This window comes from Leptidea sinapis, chromosome 39 (assembly GCF_905404315.1).
Source record: "Leptidea sinapis chromosome 39, ilLepSina1.1, whole genome shotgun sequence".
NCBI classification, from domain to species: Eukaryota; Metazoa; Arthropoda; class Insecta; order Lepidoptera; family Pieridae; genus Leptidea; species Leptidea sinapis.
In genome coordinates, this window is record NC_066303.1 from 7286301 (window position 1) to 7310850 (window position 24550).

Sequence of the window (24550 nt, forward strand, 5' to 3'; positions counted from 1 at the left end):
ATATATACAGGTATTACGAACTAATTAGCTGTTTTGCATTGATAAATGTTTACTAATTAACAAAATGAAAATAAAAATACTCCGGCCGACAGTGAAGTTGCTTAGCTAACTTGACACGAAATAGTGCTTATGGACTGTGACTTACGGCCATTCCCTATATACTATCTACAGATAGAGATAAATTGCTACCTTCTACTGTCAGTAATTAGCTGTTAAGAATCTGAAGCTGTCCCAATATACCCGATAAGTCATTCTTATCGCCTTATATTGGGACGCGTGAATTGCAATGTCCATACAAACTTCTATCGCTGGTAAGCTGTACTTCGTCCCATTGACAGATAGCGTATACGGATAAGGTGAGTTACCGTCTAAGTTTATTGAGATAGAAAAGTCAACTGATGATTTTATCTCAAGTAAGCGATAGACTGAATATCGGGAACGGCCGTTAGACAACTGTGACTAACAGGGATTTAACATTCCTATACTTTTTATCACTTTTTTTACATACAGATTACGCGATAAAATTTAACAATCTATATACCGGAACGTTTTCCATACTTCACAGGTTTGGTACGGGCGACAAGCGAAACTCCTCAAAATAATTAATGTTAAAATTTAATTATAGTTACGGACGCGTTTAAATCCTTTATAAAAGCATTTTAATTTATATTACGTACAATATTTATGCATCAAATTATCAACAGGATGAAACTTTGTGATTTTCATTTCAAATATTAAATTACTTTTTTTGATGGCAGCTCTTAACGGAACTTAAAGTATTGAATCAAATGAGGTTGCTCTTGCGTACTTCCGGCTTTGGAATCAGGCTTTTAGGGTTTTTTGGAATTAGGGCCTTTTATGGAAAAGTATAAAACGAATTGCGTAGTTTAGTGTTTGAGTGACACACAATGAAGCGACATCGCTACGCAACATCAAGACATCTAGCAGTTTACTGAGATCTCTCAACTCTGCGTTGCACGCGGTCAAATAAATGGTTAGAGATAATATACTAGGGGGCGCCAGACCAGAGATGACAGCAATATTCCACATGAGGCTGGACCTGCGCTTTGTAGAGCACTAGAATGTGGACCGGCTTGACGTATTCCTTTCCCAGCTTCTTTTAAACCAATTTGGCTCTGTCTTCCAGATGACCGTGGAATTGGCGCTATCGCTCGAGATTTCAAAACCCAGTATTCCGACGCTTAGCCTGGCATTAAGGGAGATGTTGTCGAAGAGCGGTGATACGATAAATACGTCTTCTGTGAGATATCTTTTGTGGGAAATGCGCAAATTTGTATCTTCTGGGGCTTAAATTGCACATGGTTCATTTTACCCATTCCGCGACATTCTCGAGAGAGGATTCCATAGAAGACACAAGTTTTATACGGCACTGGTCGAAGATTTCCGGAAAGACCTCCTGCATGGCCCGTATACGGCATCTCAAGTACTGCCATCCACATAGCGATGCATATTGAGGTGATATGATTGATATGCAGAAGAGTGGACATTGTACGAGAAAGTACACAGCCTTGGGGTACTCCAGCGTTATCTGATCCGCTCGACTTATTTACGTGCAAGGAAACAGAACTCGCCAAATAGATTTCTGTCTGAACTGTACTCTGATACTCTTGCAAACCATGGTTGTAAGAACATGGCTGGCCAGTAAGAAGTAAGTAGGATCTAGAATTTGTTAGATTCTGTTTGTATGAGATCTATTAAATTTAAATTATGTTATCGTCGAAAATTCTAGCTACAATCATAGAGTACTAATATGGTCTGGTGACATAGAAGGCTTCTTTGCACAGGAATCTGGCTACGTGAGAAACACAACAGTTCTTATTGCTGCCGTGAATTAGTTATGTAAAGGCGTTATTTTATTTCGGTTTACAGGGCGGCCTAACGTATGGTTGTCGGGCAGCGGTGAGGGGTAGTTATTGTATTATCGAAGTGCTAGACTGTAGTAGTAAACAAAACTATTCAAGTCAATATATTACTGCAAAGTCGGTTGCCGCGTCAAAACCGTGTTTATAGTGCATAAGCACGGGCGACACACGGTCACGGCACGGTCGGCGTTGAGTGACACACACAATGAAGCGACATCGCTACGCAACATCAAGAGATCTAGCAGTTCACTGAGCACTCTCTCAATTCTGCGTTGCACGCGGTCAAATGGTTCGAGATAATACTAGGGTGCACCAGAACAGAGATGACAGCAATACTCCATATGAGGCCGGACCTGCGCTTTGTAGAGCACCACAATGTGGACCGGTCGCCGTGCCATGTGAAACAATTCTATTTAACACGGCACAGTGACCGTTCCGTGACCGTATGCATGTAAAAAGGCACTTGAAGTGACGAGCTCAGGTGCCGCTCAGAACTTTGAAAAACATCTCAAGAACCCTGAGCAGCACTGAATTATAAATTCAAATTCAAATTCAAAAACACTTTATTCATGTAGCTCACGGAAATGACACTTATGAATGTCAAAAAAAATAAAAATATTGTTTCTTATTGAATTTACCGCTACTTCGTAAAGGGTTGAGCAAATGAAAAGAAGCAGCAAGAAACTCATTGCCACTCTTTTAAGTCAAGATTTACATTTTAATTGTTTTACAAATCATTTCAATTACAATATATGCAAAGTGACGCAACAAAAACGGCAAGGACAGGCCGTATACCATCAGGTGTTATCACCATGGTATAATCTCGTCTTGTTACTTTATATCATTGAAAACAAATATAATATGTTTTACTTAAACATATGATCTTAATTAGTGTCTGTAAAACTTTTGAGAGTTAATAAGCTTTAATAATTAATAAATTAACTTATATTAAAGTTCCAGTACTTAAGTTGGATAGCATCTTTATCAACTTAATTAATGGATGTAATTACTGCCTAATGAATAAAGGTACTTCTTTAATTAAGATTGGTAGAACATAAGCAAGAAGTATGGTAAATTATTAGAAAAGGTATGCTATTATAGTATGGTTTCATCATGACCTTATAAGTTTGAAGGAAGAGATATGGATTAATCCTAATAGACCAGGGTCGATAATTTTTGAAACCAAAAAAAATAACAGAAGGATGAAATCCATTGGAAAAGGACGAGAATATAACAAAAATGAAAGGAAAAATAAATTACGGGCGATCTGAGGTCGGGAAGTGGAAAAGGGGGGTTGTTTACGGTAAACAACGGTTTATCTCAATTTCCGGCAAAACCTTAGATTAAGTGAAACTTTGCACACTGGCTAAGGAATGATCTCAATTTAATAATTCATATTGTCTGTCCATTTTTTTTATCAGGATTTTCAGGATAAGTGATTTTTTGACACCCGATACCTAGTCATGTTAGGACATCATGTGCCAAAGACTATGGCGACGTGACGACGTGACAACTTGACAACGTGAGGTAGTTACTATTACATTATCATCATTTTAAGACGAAAAAAGCAAAAATAAGTAATAGTAACAAAAAAAAACTAATAAATACGCTTTTAAAGAAAACCAAAGTAATATTTAGAAAATAATTTTAATAAGCATAAACTACGAAGTCAGTGACGAATTATCACATACATCGTAGTAACAAAAAAATGTATTTTATCGTAAAAAAGCGTGAGGCGTATGTTTTAAATTTAAAATTACTATACTTTTACCCTTAGATTGAGGATTCGTCTCCGCGCTCCAACTAGATACCGCAGGCGTAGTCGCAAAGGGCGGTAACTAATAATACGCCCAAGTGGGCGTACTATACCCAGTCTCAAACAATGTGTACCTTGACGTGCCACATGTTCTTACAAACTTTGATAATAATTAAACCAAAATGCCGGTAGTAAAACTTTGTAAAAATAATACTACAAACATATATAAGAAACACACTGGGATCACATATTATCAGTATTTTGTATTTTATTAATTTCAATGTAAAATAACATGAAGCATATCTTAATCTTAATATATATAAATTACGTGAGACGTTGTTTGTCCGCGATGGACTCCTAAACTAATGAACGGATTTTAATTGGGATTACTCCATGGAGTGCAGTTTGGACCAACTTGAGAGATAGGATAGTTATTTTTTCGATTTGGGACCCATAATTGTTTTTAATTCCTATATTTGTTTTGTATGTACATATTTTCTGTGAGAGAATTTAGTGACGCACGGTTTGACAGTTCCGCTGTGAAACAATGTCATTATAACAACAGGGAGCATTTTTACGAAATAATTCTTGATGTTTTGAAATATTATTGGCAAATTCCTATGAAACAGTATTTTTTTTATCTACAAAACAGCGTCTGTCGGGTTCAGCTATTCAGTTATAAAATTTGAAACATGTCATTGAGTGTCAAGATGCCACGCACACAAGCATCTTTACTAATAGCCAATACACACTACGGTATAAAATTCCCGTAATAAAAAAGCTATTGTTCGTAGTGCGGTATTTAGTTGCAACGCAGCGGGAATCAATTCTTAATCTAAACTTTTACCATTTTGTGAATAAAACATCTACTTTGATTATCAAAGATTTCAATAATTGCTTGTTTAATTATTTATAACAGTCGTGAAATTAACTTCAATAGCTCAATTTGAAACATGATGATTGACAGTTCCTCTGTTAAAATAAACTTAATTTATTATATTTTCTTTGATAAACGCGAGTGTTACACATTTACGGCCGTTTTCAATAACCTATCTGTATCTATCCTTAGTTTAACTTACTAGAGGTTGACAAATCTGTCCTGTTACGCTTATTTACATTTCAATAACCAATTGACAGATAGCATTGGACTGTAACTACATTGGACATAACTATGGATAAATAAGATCTTGTCATTAAACGGTGACAGCAATGTATCCGTAAGGTAAACTAAGAATAGATAGGTTATTGAAAACGGCCGTTTATTAAAACACTTTTTAAGGGATTAAAAGCGTGTTATTGTAACAGTATTTCAACTGGTGTAACCTAACGTTTCAAGACCTTTCCAGATCTCGTTTTCAGGGGGTTAACTAAAATGATAACAAAAATGTAACTTTTACGCAAAATCTTATGTAAAAATAACGTAACAATTACACGCGTTTTAATCCTGTAAAAAGTGTTTTATTTAAGGTAATTCCTTCATTTTCCTCGACGCGTACATTAGAATAAACCAATGTGGTATTTCAATCACTGTATCCAATCAAGTGTGTCCCCCGAGTGCAGGGGAAGTGCTATTCCACTTATAACCAGTGGTTGGCCCCGGTACTAAAACTATACAATTTTTCTTGTCGAGGGCTCCTTAGTGAGAGAACCTATTATGCCACCGACGCGTGGAAGAGAACCTTTCCCAAATCGGCAGTGCCCCAGAGCACAACATTTTTCAAGTACACCAAAACCGAGTGTGCCGTTCGGCACCCTACTCCCTCACCATATACTGACCCTTATTTTGTTTATAAGATGGTTTTTTCTGCATTCTCTTATAGCTTGTTTCAATAGCTTTCTGATACATTCACTCAAATGATCCTAATTATAAGCAATCTATTGCTACACGTAAATTAATACACATTGACAGAACGCTACGTGAGCGCCAAAATTACGCCTATCAGAGTTTCCCGGAACGGAAAGGCTACTTTGTTTTCAGGTCGAAATACTAATACATTTATGAAGTCGGTATTTTTATTTACAGTTACATAATACAGAAACAGTTTAGAATTCACGAAGCCAAATATTTTCATATACGATAATTCGACGTTAGTGTTTGTAAAACGAGACAATACCGTTACAATCAAAACAAAATAAAATCATAATACATTCAGATTCTAAGATTTTTTCTTAAAAGAAAACGATATGATATCACTTTTTGAAATTCAAAAACTACCACCCATTCGAAAAAGTACGCTGCCTCAGTCCTGAAAAGATCAAGTGCAAGAAACTCGGCGAGCTTTTTTTTATAAAAATATGGTTAGAATGAACAATAAAATTTATTATTTAATAGCCTAACAACAGTCGCTCTAATCCCAATCTGTGGTATCATTATGAAAGTCATTTATGTTATAGTAACTCCATCAACTATATCTTTTAAAATAGAATATGTTATATTTTACAATAAACTTTCATATGATATTTAAATATTACTAATTAAAAAAAATTTATATATCGTAAAAAATAAATTAACATCTAAGGCCTATTAAAATGCGAAAGGTTATTTGAATGATAAAGATAGTTGGAATTAATGTTCTAAATTTTGTTAATGAATATTGTTATGCTCATTTGAATGTTATTGTAACTTTTGTACTTCATCCTGACTTGCACTAAATCTAAAATACAAAATTCGCGTGTCACGATGTACGTAATTGAACTCCTCCGAAGCGGCTCGACCGATTTTCGTGAATCTTAGCGTGCATATAGGCTAGGGTGGAGAATCGGACAACATCTATTTTTCATTCCCCTAAATATTTTTTTTATGTTCTTGACAACTTATTTTAATTTTATTTTATTATGACTCAGCATTAAAAAACAGATACAACTTCAAATTTTCGCCCTTCTACGATGTACAACTAGTTTTGTATCGCGATTTTTATATTATTCTGTTTCATCCACAAATCCGCTATAGGGTTGCAAGATGGCCATCGAATACAATTATTGTAGTACGATAAATGTAGGATAAGTAGGTCTGAGAATCGGTTGCATCTACTTTTTATACCCCAAAATTGTTTTAATTCCTTTATATGGCAATACAAAGTTTGCAGTGTCAGTTAGTAACTTATAAAGTTTTACAGTGAATATTATATTCTCTATATTTCATATGCAATAACGTTCTATAGAACGTTATTGTTCATAATTATAGAAAGAGTAGGTACGTCTCACGATACTTCCAATAAAGCCAAGTACGAATGGTGTCTTAATATTATTCTGTCAACACGAGAAATACTGATCATTACTTCCGTATAATGAAATAATATTTGTTGTAGAAGTTCTTGTCTTATTTTTGAAAAAAAAAAAAAAAAACAAACCTTATATAATTTGCGAAATTTTTTCAAACTTAGAGGCATTCATTCTATACCACTCCGCCAAATTAAAAAAAAATTGAAGTCGGTTGAAAAAAAATTGTTTTTGTAATATCCTGAGATTTTGTTAAGATTAAACAAGCTAGATTTAGCAGAAATGAAAACAGTTTATCTAAAAATAAAATATTTAACCTACATTGCCAAAAGCCAAATTGGCAAAAATTGAAAACAATCTTTTAAATAATTTATTTGTTTTTTGTTCAACGGAATTATAATTTATTATCTTAAAATAATGTTTAATGTGATTCCTGCCGCCAAATTCCACTTTCGCACGACTCGCCACAAATAATAATATCATCCCCACCATCTGGATGTGTGGCGTTCCTGTGTGCGATTTTCAAGGAGTCTTCTTCCAGGTACAACCAAGCTGTGGAATGAGCTTCCTTGTGTAGTGTTTCCAGGACGATACGACATGGGAACCTTAAAAAAAAGCGCGGATACCTTTCTAAAAGGCCAGAAACTCTTCTGTTTCCTCTGGTGTTGCAAGTGAATGTGGGCAGCGGTGATCCCTTAACATCACCTAACCTGTACGCGCGTTTCTCGACCTCTTCATAAAAAAAAATTACTTCTTTCACATAAGTATTCTCAATGAACCCGACAAATTATAAAAGTTCTTCCCAACAATATAAAGAGCACAATTTCAGATATTACAAACAAATATTTGCTTGAAATGAAAAGAATGCTGGGAGAGTTTGTTGCACTTCTTTTCTCTCAGAGCGCCATTTGTATCCGAAGCGGTAGTAGTATCTAGTATATTAGAAATCACATCAAAACTAATTATAAAGGAATCATTTTTGAGAAAATAAATGCCTGTTATGCCTTTTTACTCTTTTTAAACTACAATCCAAACTCTTAATCAATACACAAACATGATTAAATTATAAATTCAATAATAAATAGTTTCATTTGAAATCACAACACACAAAAAACATCCCTGGTAATTACCGGAAAACGGCAAAATATAAACATTAATAACAGTAATCAAAAATAACGCGTTATAAAACTCATGTTTATAATTAAAAGCCTTACCTCTAATTAAAAATGGCAGAAGTAATACGGCCAAAAACTGAGATAACATTTTGCACACACGCGTTACGATCTTATTCACAAAACATCGCGGCGAAATACAGTACCAAGGCACATGCGATCCCTTTGAAAACTCCAGGGGAACTGAATGAGGACTCGAGGAAAATCATCCGTAGACTGAAAATCAGGTTTCGTAATTACCGAGAGATTCACTATTTCAGGAAATACCTTTTATTATTACATTAACTTAGTTATAATATTAAAGATGATATGATTAATAAATATAATACTTGTATTGCAAATCATTTAGTTAGATCAAGTAGACGATAAAAGTATTAATTTATTGGCTAGTTGTAGATTTTATATTTTATGAAGATATAATAGTATTGTTTTTCTCAAATACGAGCTTTTCCCCGCCACTTCATCTGCGTGGACATATTAACCCGGATATTACGGGAGATGGAAAGTGTGCGAGATCTTTTTCATTTTCTCTAAAGTGTATAGTTATGGGGAAAAAACCTATAAAAAATATTGAAAGAAATCCTACTCTCCCAGGAAAAGGGGGGTGTGGTGTTCTTTTTATGGAACAGTAGTAAAATGAGTTACTGTTGTTACTATATGAGTATTGTTATGGATGATTCATTAAAAGAATAAGAATAAAAGATCTTGTATAATACAACATATTTTTTAAATCAAAAATACATTTGATTTCTTATGTATAGGTTTAGTCCACTGTATCATAGGACAAAAAACAATCTTTAGCATGCAATGTGACCTTTCACTTTAGGTAGAAATATTTAGCATTTTTATGGAAAACAATGCATCTTGTCTGTTTCTCCTTATATATCAAGTGACTCTTATTGTCGTTACGAGATTCTTTACGCATTATAGTTGAACTGCGGGCATGACTGTGAGGCTTTTTATAGCTTCCCAAAAATCCACAGCCACGCACCGTCGAAAAGTCTAGTGATATAACTTTTCACGATTATTTTATATATTTGCCACACGTTTTGTAAGGTCATATGACATAGAAAAATTTATTGAAGTAGGCGTTACTTTGCGGAAATCCATAATTATACAAATGATTTGAGTTTTCTTTAGTGTTGATTCCTCCAATATTTGTCTTTAAACAATTCGACACGTATTTCGCCTCTACACGAGGCATCCTCATTGAGTCTCGTGCCAGATTTTGGCGAGACAACACGTCCTGAGGATGCCTCGTGTAGAGGCGAAACACGTGTCGAATTGTTTAAAGACAAATATTGGCGGAATCAACACTAAAGAAAACTCAAATCATTTGTATCATATGACATATCCAATGCATGGCATATCAATGAGGTATACCACTTCTTGTCTCAAATATATGTTCAGATAGAGGCCATTATTCTGCTCTAAGCAATCAACATCGCTCATATTTTTTTTCCTGGGAAAAGCTTATGATTTTGTGTGTTGGATCTACTTTACACATATCAGAGACTTCGATTTTCGTCTTCTTCGTACCTTTGTAAGAAGTTAGTGGACAATTTTGCACAAAAGGTGCATGAACTTTGAATTAAGTGATCTTACAAGAGGTCTTATCTTGGCAATTTTATACTTGGCATTAATTTCACCTATCTGATGGTTGGTGTTATCACAGCAATGCAGATTTCACATAATAAAAGTTAACCTGTCCCTATATAGAGGCTGATAAACAATATTAAAATTGCAGTCAGAAGCTGTCTTCGCTATACACGAAAATTCTAGGGCCTAGAATATAACCACTCTAAAGTAGGACACTGAACAAAAACAAATCATTTCATCCATTGTAATATTACCTTACTTGTTACTTTGAGATGAAAATAGGTTTGTGTACATCAAAAACATTTAGAACCTCATCATCAAAAAACAAATTGAAGTAATAAAAAGAGTTTTTTTTGTGAGGAACATGATGATGACACAGTTTTATCATTCCAACCAAATTGTTCAGGGTGTATATCTCTTTTGACCCACAAGTAATTCTTGGCTTTTGGAGCGGAAATCTAGTCGTGGTAATGGTGGTGGAAAAGCAGACACGGGTAGTGACCCAGGTAAATTCGACAATGTGACATGATTTTCATCACCAGAATCTTCACCGGTTACCTCTCATATATCACAATTTTCCGGCGGAAAAATTGTGATCTCAGAATGTATCAGAAATTCTTTCCAACTGCTCGATAATTTCATACAAACTTAATGACCGTGAGCGTGGTGTGAAAGAATAATACAAAATATTTTGTGTAACATTAGTAGCGGATAATACTACTGTTTGTTTAAATAACACTATTTTAAAGTGATAAAAAACATATCAAAAGCACGAACGAGAAAAAAAAAAGGACTCCGAGTCATCTTACATAACAGTGAGGCACCAAAACATGTCAGTAAACGTGTAAATACATAGCCCCACGCATACTTACACTAATACAAGCCGTTTACGTCGCAATAAAATAATAATAATTTAGAAATGCCGTCGTGCGTTGTGAAAAAGTGTAAAAACATTAATATAAAAGTATTTGTGGATATATGATAATTTAAGGTAACCCCGTAACCTCACACACACTAGCATAAAGGTGCTTCACTTGCCAATACCACGGCGCGGAGTCCTTCTTTTTTTACTAGTCCGTGATCAAAAATAAAGATTTTCATACCAAAGCTTGTTTTAAATTGTTTTTGAATATACTAAAGTCACAATTAATTGGAATTTAATTTAATTAAATAAATATTAATATTAAAATTATCCTTAACGATTCATCGTAATTATTTTTCATAAAACCATTAAACAACACACACAATAAGCACATTTTGAATACACTGAAATCACATTCAATGCAATGCTAGATACTTAATCAGCAGATCAGTAACCAAAAATAAATCCTAAACTACCTTCAATCCATGTAAGAATTGTTTTCGTGAGGTGTTCCGTAAAAAGGGATGTAGTAACAAGTGGGTTAATTGTTTAAACTTATGTATTTTTTTAAATTTATTTGTAATTTATATTTTTTTATGACAATAAGGGACGAGACGAGCAGGACGTTCAGCCGAAGGTAATTGATACGCCCTGGCCAATGCAGTGACGCTTACTATTCTTGAAAAACGCCAAATATTCTTGGCGGCACAACAATTGCGCTCGTCACCTTGAGACATAAGATGTTAAGTCTCATTTGCCTAGTAATTTCACTAGCTACGGCGCCCTTTAAACTGAAACACAATAATGTTTACATTACTGCTTCACGGTAGAAATAGGCACCGTTGTGGTACCAATAATCTAGCCGGCATCCTTTACAAAGGATCCTCGCACTGGTATATAAAATGCAGCAGTGTTTCTTAACTTAGTGAGAACAAACACAAAAACAAATAAAAACTCATAAAACTCGTGTTTTTTTAATATTATTGTACTTTATAATTGTTTCAATTTGTCCTTCTTTTGTTTAAATATACACTTGGGAGCGATGCTGGAGATCGAAAGATCTGTGCCCCTCATTCAACTACGCTCTTGCACTCTGTAACCAGGTAGGTGTTGAGGCAGAAATCTACTATTACTATAGAGACGAATTTGCTCATTGCTGCTTTCCGGTTTTTAAGGCGGTGGTCCAAGTTACAAGATATAGTTTATTGTTATTATGATAAGATGTTTTTATAATTATAACTTAAAAAATATAGAGGGTTGTATTGCAGGTAAGTGCCTCTATAAATTAACAAAGTTGTTAAACTACCTTGACGTTTTCAATGATTTTGATAAATAATTACATTTCAATTGTTTAATCATATCGTTCATGCCTTGTGTTCGCATTGCCGTCTAATGAGCGTATACAATAGACTTTTAACATTACTACCACGAAACAAGGTGTTAATTTGAATGAATAATATGAATATAATTTCATGTATACAACATACAACGTCGCTCGGACGGTCCGAGAGCTGGCACCAATTTTTGGATGGGTATTTGAGGCAAACTGAAAACTTGTTCCATACCTCTCCTTTTATACCTACCCCTCCTCGCAGACCTCTGCAGACCTGACTGGTGCCTCTAAAATATTTTCGGAGAAATATTTTAGAGGCAATATGCAATTTTTATATATCGTAGTTTTCAAATACATTTTTTATATTTTTTCCAAAAAATTATTAACTACACTAAATCGTCTGCCTTATTTTTTGTTATATTCTTTAAACTTAAAAAAAAAACTACAACACATAAAAATTGCATATTGCCTCTAACATATTTTTGTAAAAATAAAATTGATATTTTTAAAACTTTAGGGGTTCATTTAGCCTCGCTTCTCACCAGCCAGGTCTGCAGCTCAGAGTTAGGGTATAATAGGAGAGGTATGGAACAAGTTTTCGGCTTGCCTCAAATACCAACCCAAAATTTGTGCCAGCTCTCCTACTATAATAGGCGATTGGAACGCCATAATGCCTGCATTAGAGTGTTTCTCTGTTCTGTCACGTGACACACGTGGTATGTGAAGTTGTGATTCCAATCCATATACTATGATTCAGATCTGTAATATTATTGAAATGAAATAAATATAAAGTAAACGTAATAAAATCGGTAACTTTTTATTTTATCGCTTTTTATTTCATTGGTAAACAAGAAATCTTGAAAGTTGAGTAAATATTTAACAAAACAAAGAAGTAAAAAACATGGTTATAAATGACAAGACATCGCAAAGGCTTTGTTTGTTGCGTTGAAGTATGTTTGTTCGTGTCTACGTTAATATCTCGGTCATCAATAAGTTCAATTTGATCAAAGTGAACGAACGTTTGTAGAGCGTTAGCTAAGCGTGATAACGCTTTGACAATTTTGTTACAATTATTATTATAAAGCGATCGAAAATGATATCACAAAAAATACAAATCAATGACTCACTTGATACGCAAAGAAGATATTTGTGTTCCAACGACTTTTACGTAAATGTGTTAAAAGAAAGTAAAACCTAGGATGCTTCATCGTCTTTATTTCTAACCAGACCTAAGAATATAAATTTCAACAAAATTAAAAATGACATACTTCCATATAGCCCATATCATAGTGCCTTACGGGTGTCTTTACAAAAAATCCCTTTTTATTGCTAATTTAAGTCGATAAAGCGACTTTTCTAATTAAGTAAAAATTGTTAAGTGTTTTAGAATAATAAAAAATTAAAATTTTACAAGAAACCTCCGAAGAAGATTCGTGTATAGTAACATCACAGTAACATAAAAAATTCCATCGCTAACTATTCCAGCGCTATTTATAACCCATGTCCTAATGAATCATTGAGAGCAAAATTCAAAGAAATTAACATCTTGACTGTTACTTCTAAATATATTCTTGATAATGTAATGTATGTTCATAGGCACATAAGTGAATTTGCCAGAAACTGTCATAACCATAATGTTAACGCCAGGAACAGACATAAACTTATGATGCCTACTACTCGGCTAAGTCGAGTTAGTAAGTCTTTTGTGGGGCGATGTATATTTTTTTTTTAATTATTCTGAATGTCAATGAAAGCACTACCACTGCTTTGAAAGCTAGTGTTGTTCTAAGAAAGATGACAAGTATCTCTCCTAAAATTTTATCCTGCGGTACCAACTTTAAAAATACAATTTATACAATATTGCACTTGATCATTTGCTTTTGCTATAAAATAATATAATCTAAAATAAAGAGTGGACTTGAATTATTATAGTATATTATATCATAGCACCTTTGCGGTGTGTTACGACTAAAACCATATTACTAAACATAGAATCTCTATAGAAACATAAATTCTCATGTCGCGGTGTTTGTAGTTAAACTCCTTCGAAACAGCTTGACTGATTCTCATGAAATTTTGAGTGCATATTGGGTAGGTCTGAGAATCGGACAACATCCATTTTTCATCCCCCTACATGTTAAGGATGGTCCACGCCAATTTTAATTTTTTAATTTTTTTGACATTTTTTTTTTAATTTGTTTGATTATGAGTCTGCATTAAAAATACATACAACTTCAAATTTTCACATACATACGAGCAACAGTTACTTTTGTATCGCGATTTTAATATTGGCAATACAACGTTTGCTGGGTCAGCTAGTATCAGATAAAATTATCACCCAGCGGTTAAAAACACGCTTGTCAATGCCATAAACCTCTCGTTTACCGTTTTCGTAGTAACCTAAATAAACAACGATTCTCTTTGTTTATTCTGATATTTTGATGGTTCTATTGGGTTCGACAGCCCCCTTATTAGCTGTTTTCGTTGTTCTTAAAAATGATTGGCTACATAAATAGTTTGATTCGTTTGATTTTCTACCGTTAAGTTGTTATTTGATTTATTTTGTACTCAACCTTCTTCCATTATTCATGATTAGACATGTGATCTTGTGTTATTTTTGACGTCGCGATCGTGTGGTTAAAAGGACGCAAAGAATATGTTACTGAAATATTATGCTAAAGATTTAAGAAAAAGCGGCCAAGTGTGAGTCGGACTCGCCCATGAAGGATTTTTCTTTCTTGATTGTTCTTTAATAATAATATTTGAGTCGGTTGAATGAAAGGTAAATTGTGGTTTAGGATTTATGACGTGCGTAGCAAGGTAATGTAAAGCAATATTATTGCAACAGTGGTCCCTGCAAGGAATTAGCACTTCTATTACTTTCTTATATAGATTTATTATTGCAAGAGAGCATACAGGAGCAAAACTACTTACTAGATCTCGTTCAAACCAATTTTCGTGGAATGCATGGTAATGTACATCATATTTTTTTAGTTTTATCATTCTCTTATTTTAGTAGTTGCAGGGGGGGACACATTTTACCATTTTAGAAGTGTCTCTCACGTAAACTATTCAGTTAAGAAAAAAATGATATTAGAAACCTCGATATCATTTTTGAAGACCTATCTATAGACACCGCACACCGGGTTTTGATGAAAAAATAAATTTTGAGTTTCAGTTAGAACCTCCAGAAGTTATTCTTTTTTTTTTCTTTTTTAGTGTTAATGTTAATGCGGTTCACAGAATACATCTACTTACCAAGTTTCAACAGTATAGTTCTTATTGTTTCGGAACAAAGTGGTTGTGACATACGGACGGACCGACAGACAGACATGAAGAATCCATAAAGGGTCCGTTTTTTGCCATTTGGCTAGGGAACCCTAAAAACGTCTAGTGAATGTTAGAAACAACGTAACGCAAAGATGCTCAATTATGACTAGAGTCGTAGACTCAGTTGTTTAATTAAACCTTTTCATTAAACCAAGAATTGTAAAACTATGGCTTCTAAGTAGCAATGAGTCATTCTTCAAGGTATGTTTGTTCTGAATGGAAGCGGTTGAGATATTGTGAATATGTAGAAAGGTCTGCTGCGTTGGCAAGACTATCGAGTGAATGAATGACAAACTTACGAGGGAAAAATATGGCGATATACAGCACTGCATTGCACATAATGCTACTAAGATATAAAAGTCCTATTTGCACGGCATCTGAACTGAATGACGAAAGAGTTTTTGATACCTTTTTATGCACTAATTTTCATCTGTGAATGCAGTTTTTAATACGGAATTTTTAATGAGGAAATCACAATAACTTTGCTATTATTAAGGTGGTATTCACATTTAGTACACGAGTAAAACTGAAAACAAAATTTCATGAACGATGCGGGGCGCGAACTCGCGACCTCTCGCTTTCTGTGCGAGCGCTCTTTCCAACTGAGCGAAGCGTTCGAGTGACGTATCGTTGATAAAATCTTGTATGCTTTAGCAAGTCTCAGGTTGTGGCTTCATATACAGGATCTACTTTACAGTTGATAATCTGCTCAACCCCAATATTTGCATATTAGGAAATTGATTTGAGATGTCACTCTTGTAAATCTAAACAAAAGCCACAACCTGAGAGTTGAACAAAGCATACAGGATTTTATCAACGATATGTCACTTTAACGGATGGCTCAGTTTGAAAGAGCGCTCGCACGGTACGCGAGAAGTCTCGGTTTCGAATCCCACATCGTTCATAAAATATTGTTTTCAGTTTTATTTTTGTAATTAATTCTAGAAATAATCACTTTAAAAAACATATCAAATTGTTTACTTTTATTGAAGATAGCCATTTCATTTTGACCATTTACTACACGGCCACAATATCTCTGGACCTCGCTGGAACGTAAAGTCCCCCCACCCTCCTCCTTCCCCCATCACCCCCACGCAGTAGTCCTGTTGCGTCAGTACGGTTTGCAGTATCATTACCGTTCTATGTTACGTGATATTCACTCCTTTGATTTCTGTAGTTTCTGCCGTTCTGTTTCGCTATAATAGTTCTGACAGAAAAATAAATGCTTTTTTTACTTAACACAGGTTCTTTAATAACCAGCACCACAACACAACACCTTCACATCAATCAATAATACAAAATTAAATCGTAGTTTATTTATTTATAAAAATATCCTAGTGATGCTTGTTTTGCACACCGTACCAAAGCAACGATGTGACGTCATCGACGTCAGGTCCATAGATAATATAACCAGCTAGTAAAGGTAGTTTTAGTTGATTAGTGCGTCAAAGTTTGTATTTTAATCGCTAATAAATTTGTAGAAAAATAAGAACAAAATAGTACAAGATCCCACCGCTCGATTCTGTAGGTACGTGTTTTTTTTATAAAACGAATTATTTTATGTGAAGGCCACGGCGTTAATTTTTTTATCATTTTGCTATTATGGCTACGCCACCCCTTTTTTACGCTTTTAATACCGCGATATAAGCTTATATGCCTTCCCAATCTCGTCGTCAATCTTCGCGATTTTGCACAACTCCACTTTATTTCTTGCACATTGCAGATTTGTATGCATTGTTACGGTGCCTTGGTGTACCAAAGCAACGATGTGACGTCATCGACGTCAGGTCCGTAGATAATAATATAACCAGCTAGTAAAGGCAGTATTAGTTGATTAGAGTGTCAAGATTTGTATTTTAATCACTTAGAAATTTGTAAAAAAATAAGAACATAATAGTACAAGATCCCACCGCTCGATTCTGCAGGTAGGTGTTTTTTTGATAAAACTAATTTTATATGAACGTTTCGGTAGTAAAGACAACCTATCGCTGATACGCAATGTATTGGCGGTATTAAAAATTGGCAACAAGTACCTGTAATTTATTTTAGTACAATTAAAGTTCTAATGTAAATTGCACCTATTCGTTTTTAAATAAATTGTATGTAATTTTAAAGCAAATTCTATCAAGAATTAAAAAAGAAATTTGGTTGTCAGCTCTCAGACTGCCGCAATATAAGGGTTACCAGGTGTAAACAGGTAATTTCTTTTGATATCGCTACTATATCGCGTTAATTTACAATTGTTTTATGAAAAAAACACATACCAACAAAAATTTTTATAAAAAAAATGGCTCTGTCGTCAATCCTATTACTCCACTGCTGAATATCTAAATGATCGGACAGCCTGGGAATAGATTGTGATTATTTTATAGCGATAGAAATGACTGTAAATAATGCTGGGACAGTTTCTTGCGCCGCTTCTTCTCTCTCAGAGCGCCATTTGTTTCCGAAACGGTAGTAGTATCTAGTAGTTGTTAGAAATGACATCAAAAAGAATTCCAAAGGGATCAATTTTGAGAAATTAAATGCCTTTTATGCCGTTTTGCCACTGAACGAGTCTCTTTTTGTTTATTGTTGATAATGTTTTGTTGCAATTTTTTTCTTACACATTCTTATTCTTTGTTGGATAAGATTAAATGCATGATTGATTGCCAAACGAATCATTCGCATTCCAAAGAAACACCAACAGAACTTCTAGTTCTGAAAAAGGTCCAGCTTTTTTTCTAACTTTATGCTATCCCTAATAAAAAAAAAAGTTCGTTCCAAAAATATGAACACACATGATAAAAGAGGAAATAATTATAATAAGAACTTTTGATGTGTTACTTAAAAATAAGAAATAAATAAAATTCATTGCAGTTTAAGAACTAAGTAATAAAAAAATATTTATCTTTAGTTTTCTTAGACTATAAATTTTCCTCGATAATTTCTTCAGTACAGTACCGTCAGAGTTTCAGACACACATTTGTCCATTTCTAAAAAAAAATAATGTAGCGATGTACTATAGAAAACATCAATATCTTAATGAAAAAGATTAAATATTTGCCATTAAGTAGTGAACATTTTACCCCGCTGTTAGTGGAGAACAGAAAGAGGGGGAGTAGGGGGGGGGGGCTGCCTTATCGCAATTAAACTGTAGCTCTTTATATTTTTACTAGTTATAATTTAATCATCTTGCAAGTCGGGCAAGGAGTTTTAATCTAAATTTCAATTATTTAAATATAAAAACGTGTTGGGAAAGCTGAGCAGAATGCATAATACTAAGTCTCGAGATCGAATCGAGACTTAATCCTTAATAGTACAATAAATAGTGTTTTACGAAAAGTAACAATGACACACACACACATGCACACACACACATGCACACACACACATGCACACACACACATGCGCGCACACACACACATATACAAATACATCGACCCACACAGACATCCTGTTCTAATAATATTATATTTTTCTTTTGTTACATTATATTTTTATAGACTTAATTTTTGATCCCTAGTTTTTGGTACTGTTAATATTAATTGATATGGAAAAGCGTGGCCTTCTGGCAGAGGTGTTCCTCACTTAATAGAAAGTCACATCAACTATTATGTTTGTAATATATTTGTTTCTGAAATTAATATTTTTTCATTTTTTTTTCTCCCTTAGGCCATAGGTATACTTGTATTTCGTTGTTACTTATTATTTTGATTTTTTTTTTTATGGAATAGGAGGACAATCGATCGTACGGGTCACCTGGTGTTAAGTCATCACCGCCGCCCACATTCTCTTGCAACACCAGAGGAATCATAAGTCTCCGAGGGCTCCGGTCCTCGACACTAACCTATGCGAAACATAGCGGCAATGTTTTTTTTTTATATGGGAGGGGGCAAACGGGCAAGAGGCTCACGGGATGGGGAGAGGTGAGGCAACCGCCCATGGACATCCGCAACAACAGGTGTGGTGTGGTCAAGAAATGCGTTGCCGGCCTTTAAGGTAGGAATATCCTTTTTTCTTGAAGGTCCCTAAGTCGTATCTGTTCGGGAAGACCGCTGCCGGTAGTTGATTCCACAAAGTGGCTGTGCGAGGCAAGAAATTTCGAAGAAAACGCGCGGTTGTGGAATGCCAGACGTCTATGTGATGTGGATGGTACTATGCACGTAATGTCCGATGGTGGAATTCGGCCGCTGGAATCAACCCGAACAGCTCCTCTGAGCACTCCCCGTGATAAATACGGTAGAAGATGCAGAGAGAACCCGGACGAGTCTGGCCCGATTTTGCTGACGTCAAAAGACGGTAGCGTGACTCTCCTACTCTCAATAAGCCCGTAGTCACCTCTTTCAACCCTTGGGCCTGGGACTACCCTATTCTTTTTACGCCCCGTGGAAGCACAGGGCATATTGTTTCTTACTTCAGCTACCATAAACCTATTGTATCAGTTTAAGAGATTGGCGATGATGTTGCTGGTAATGAACATGGTGAAAGAATCGTTATGTAGCCGTATCGAAAATATGGATGAAAGTTGATTTTTCATAGATAAACTTTTTAATGTAAAATAATTGTAATAGTTCTGAAGTGTTAAATTTTTTATGCAATATAAATTGTCGTTTTTGTGTACGATAGCATAATAAGTGAATATTATATTTAACAACTTAAATGCTTGAACTTGTATACTGATAAATAAAGCAATTCATGCGAAATTATTGCCTAACCTTTCCGTATTATATTATATTATATTATTCAAAAATACACAAATTTAATGTTAAAGTTTTCACTTCTACCGGCATTCCCGGAGTGTAACCCTTTATTTTTTAATTCGTAGTATTATGTGGTTCTAGGTTGGAAAGACAGAGCTACTGAGATGATGCTATAATGTCTAATGTATTTAAAAAGAGAAGGAGACGTATGTACCGTCAAATGCCGAATAACTCCTGAACACAAAGTGCAGCAGTTTTGCAATGCAACGAGAAGAAAGAGGAGAGAAGTTTAGGGCGTATTGTATAAACTCTTTTTTAAGTCAAATCAAAAATGTTTTATATAATAGGTAAATCACATTACACTTGAAATATGTAATTTTTTTCATGCAGCTCATTCGGAAGACAGATTTCCTTAGAGAAGAACGAGCAAGAAATTCTAAGGTGAGCAACCTTCTCAAAACAGATTATGATAACAAGTTCTTATTTTCAATTCAATTTTCAAATCAATTTTATTACAATATATGCAAAGTGATGCAACAGAAATACCCAAACGTTAAATGTCTTACACGATTTAAGCTTGATGGTGTTAGCACTATTAAGATTTAACGTTAACTTGCTGCATTCAGTGCTCGACCGACGGTCAGTGCTGACGTCGGTCAAGCGTAGCTATAAAATTGAAAAATATGAACGCATACAGTCTAGCGCTGCTAAATCGCAACGCGCGTACAGCTACGTCGCGCTGACGTAGCATCGTCGGTCCGAGGTACGTCGGTCCGCTGACGCCACTGACCTGTTTAAATACCACTGAATAGGCTATTCCATATGTTTGTCAGCAAATTTATGTGCCTATTTGAAGCGCCACTCGCGAGCGTCCAGAGAACTAATTTATAAATACAAATGGCTGCGAAGGAACGTAAAATACTCTGAAGTATTTTTGCATTTTGAATTAATTTCATTCGTTTTCCGTGTTATTTGTACTTCAAGAATCAACGTAATAAAATACACATTGTTTTATAAATAGTTTCCAACTATCTATTAATGTTTGCTGATATTGTCTTCACTAGTATTAGTACCGCAGACTCTCGCTACATGGCCAACAGCGCCAAAATGGCGAATATCAAACAGGCACACAAGCACTTTGACAGCTGCCAGTCCAGTTGTATATACTAGAGGTTAGTGGCTAACGCGCTATGGCAATAATAAACTGCAATAGCAAAACTGTCGTGAGACATTATTTACTTATTTAGTAATAGGAATAGTTTCAGACCATTCGGATGTCCTCCATCAGGGTGAGTGTGGTGGGTTAGCGATAACGATTCCCGTCTCTTACAGCGGACTTGGACTCGTAGTGTCCGGAGTCGTATCTTGATATCGAGAACCCACTACACTCACTCTGATGAAGGACCTCCGAATGGTCCGAAACTTTTTTTTATGAAAATTAGGCACGATCAGGACGTTCAGCTGATGGTAATTGATACGCCCTGCCCATAACAATACAGTGCCGCTAAGAATTCTTGCAAAACCCAAAAATTCTCAACGGCACTAAAATTTCGCTCTTCACCTTGAGACATAAGATGTTAAGTCTCATTTGCCCAGTAATTTCACTAGCTACGGCGCCCTTCAGACCGAAACACAATATTGTTTACTGCTTCACGGCAGAAATAGGCGCCGTTGTAGTACTAGTAAACTAGCAAACTAGTAGTAGTAAACTAGCCGGCATCCTGTGCAAAGGAGCCTCCCACTGGTGAAACTAGTTGGTACCCACACTGATAAATAAATTTACTAGATTACGTTGTAGCAACAGCCCTGCGACAGATAGGCCAACGGAATTAAAATTTCAACAATTTCACAACAGATCTCGTAATAAGTTTAAAAGCACTTGAAACTTAATGAACGCTTTTTACGAAATTACAAAGTTCAGCAACATTTAACCGCGCCCTGCTTCTGGCACGGGATTTATTTCCAAATTAAAATCCTACGTAGCATTCATAGGCGTATCATGAAGTCAAATTAATGCTGTGGCCACTTCGCTGATTACGGTATGTCATGTTAAAGTTAAATTCGGGCGTGGAATTATAATGTTTTCGTGCTGAAAAAAATAATTAATTTTACAACATGTTGCGATGGCCTTGTTGAAGGAATCGCATGTTTGCTTTGTAAGCAGTATCATGTTAGGCATTAGTTTGGCAATTAATTTCATCCGCATAAAATACATAATTTCGAAAAGAGACTAACTGCCGTTCCCAATATACTATCTACAGATAGAGATAAATTACTACCTTCTACTGTCAGTAATTAGCAGTCAATAATCTGAAGCTGTCCAATATACCCGATGAGTCATTCTTATCGCCTTGTATTGGGACACGTGAATTGCAATTTCCATACAAACTTCTATCGCTGGTAAGCTATGCGTCCTCCCATTGGCAGACAGCGTGTACGGATAAGGTGAGTCAACGTCGATAAGTTTATCGGGACAGTAAAGTCAGCGTTAGTTACGATTTTTATCTCAATTAGGTCACAACCGGAGATAGACTGAATATTGGGAACGGCCGTAAGACAATAGTCGGTGTCATGCCAGCCTATATGCCAGAGATCGCATAACTAAGTATTGATGTTAGTTATTTCTGACTTCGTGTCGAGTATCAACTCGAATATTTTGCTTTAAGTTTTATTTGAATAGGGCATATATTATATAATTATGATTTTGTTGCGTCAAATATTTTTAATAAATATTATAAGATAGTTAAGTATTATTTTGCCTTCAATTTTTTATGATAAGTCAATTGAGTCAAGTTACTAGAAGTGACATACAAGTACATAAAATTCAAATTAAGAACTTACTAGAAATTACATAGCCGTTAATGCATGTCGTATTACGGGTAACTAATAGACCAAAAGCGAGTATTAATCGGAAAGTCGGACGAGAAACGACACATAAATATGATGTATTTCAGTATGAATGCCGAAACTCTTATACAAGCTGCAACTACACCAATCAAAATTACAATTTGTCGGTAAATCTTTTTCAAATTAAAGTCAAAACAAAATTTTTCTATTTTTGTGAGAAAATCTTAATGCGATTCACAGAATAACATCTTCTTACCAAGATTCAACAAGTTCTTATAGTTTCGGAAAAAAGTGGCTGTGACATACGGACCGACAAACAGAAAGACATGACGAATCTGTGAGGGTTCCGTTTTTGCCATTTGGCTACGAAACCTTAAAAACTTCCTGTGTTAAATCCCTCTAAAACTTCCGACTAATTCATATTTTATATATAACTAGCTGACCCGGCAAACGTTGTTTTGCCATATAAAGTATAATTCACGCGATAGTTTTATACATAATAAATAGCCTATGTGTTATTCTGGTGTGTAAGCTATATTATTGTAAAGTTTCATCAAAATCCAATCAGTAGTTTTTGCGTTAAAGAAGTTCAAACATACATCCAGACATGCAAACTTTCACATTTATAATATTAATAGGATAATAATTTGTACTCACCCATTTCTGACGAGTTGATACACGAGCGGTTAATGTAATTATGACAGTATGGAATAGTATTTATTATTTAAATGGTGCTATTATTACAAATGTTCGTCATTTCAAGGTGCGGTATGCGACAAGGGACTCCCAATAGGGCTACGATGACAAAATAATCATTTCTTAGGTAATGTTAGGTTTTCTCAATTTTTTTATACTGTAACTACATAATTAATCTGAAGCCTCTATCTGTAATTACATTTATTGTGTGACTTTTGTGTTTGTTTATAAAATATGATCTAAGACTTATACCAACTTTATGATTTTTGAAATTTTATGTGTCTCTGTATGTATGTGCTTTTCTGAGTTGGAAACTCCACAACGGCGCCTATTTCTGCCTTGAAGCAGTAATGTGGAAGCATTATTGTGTGTCGGTCTGAAGGGCGTCGTAGGTAGTGAAATAACTGGGCAAATGAGACTTAACATCTTAAGTCTCAAGGTGGAGCAATTGTAGTACCAGTCAGAATTTTTGGGTTTTTCAAGAATTTTCAGGATTCTTCGGCATTGCATTGTATGGGCAGGGCGTATCAATTACCATCAGCTGAACGTCATGCTCGTCCCGCCCCTAATTTTCATAAAAAAAAAACCCACGATCTTCCACGACATAGATGAAAATGTGTACTTAGATTATGCGATGCTAATGTACATAATAGTCTAACAAGTGCTGCCCCGGTAAACGTTTTTTCATCATAAAAATTAAAAGTACCCCAAGCCCGCTCATTGTCCTATGTAATGAAGTGTCGTTGACTGAATTAGTAGTATTGCAAATCTAAACCTAATATTATAAATAGGAAACATTTGTGTTTTTGTTTGTAATGTTTTCACACAAAAACTACTGGACTGATTCCAAAAATTCTCTCACCATTAGAAAGCTGCATTTTCACTGAGTGACATTTACTATATTACATTAAAAAAAATAGGGATCCCTTATAAAAATGCAATAATATAACCCAAGGTGTGAAAAAAACAGTCATAAAAAAACTGTAAAGGCGGGCGCTGCGGAAACTATCGATGATAGAACAAAAAATCTACAATATTATAGAACGTATCAATATCTACAAAAAAGTCTATAATACCATATGTCCAACTACTGTAGTTATGTCACTATAACTACATTTTTACATTTCAAGAGTTGATAAAAGTGCCGACATTAATCAAACCGGTTTATTCA

The 24550-nt window shown here is 34.9% G+C and overlaps 1 protein-coding gene across 1 annotated transcript in view; it reads right to left on the bottom strand.

Annotated features, from left to right (window-relative positions):
* LOC126976023 (uncharacterized) overlaps positions 1–23358 on the bottom strand; it is a 152083-nt gene extending 128725 nt beyond the window's left edge. Inside the window, exon 1 of the mRNA XM_050824168.1 lies at positions 23341–23358. Within this exon, the coding sequence (XP_050680125.1) occupies positions 23341–23344 (4 nt within the window). The 5' untranslated portion in view covers positions 23345–23358. The remainder of the gene's footprint in view (positions 1–23340) is intronic.
* Between the last annotated feature and the right edge of the window lie 1192 nt (positions 23359–24550).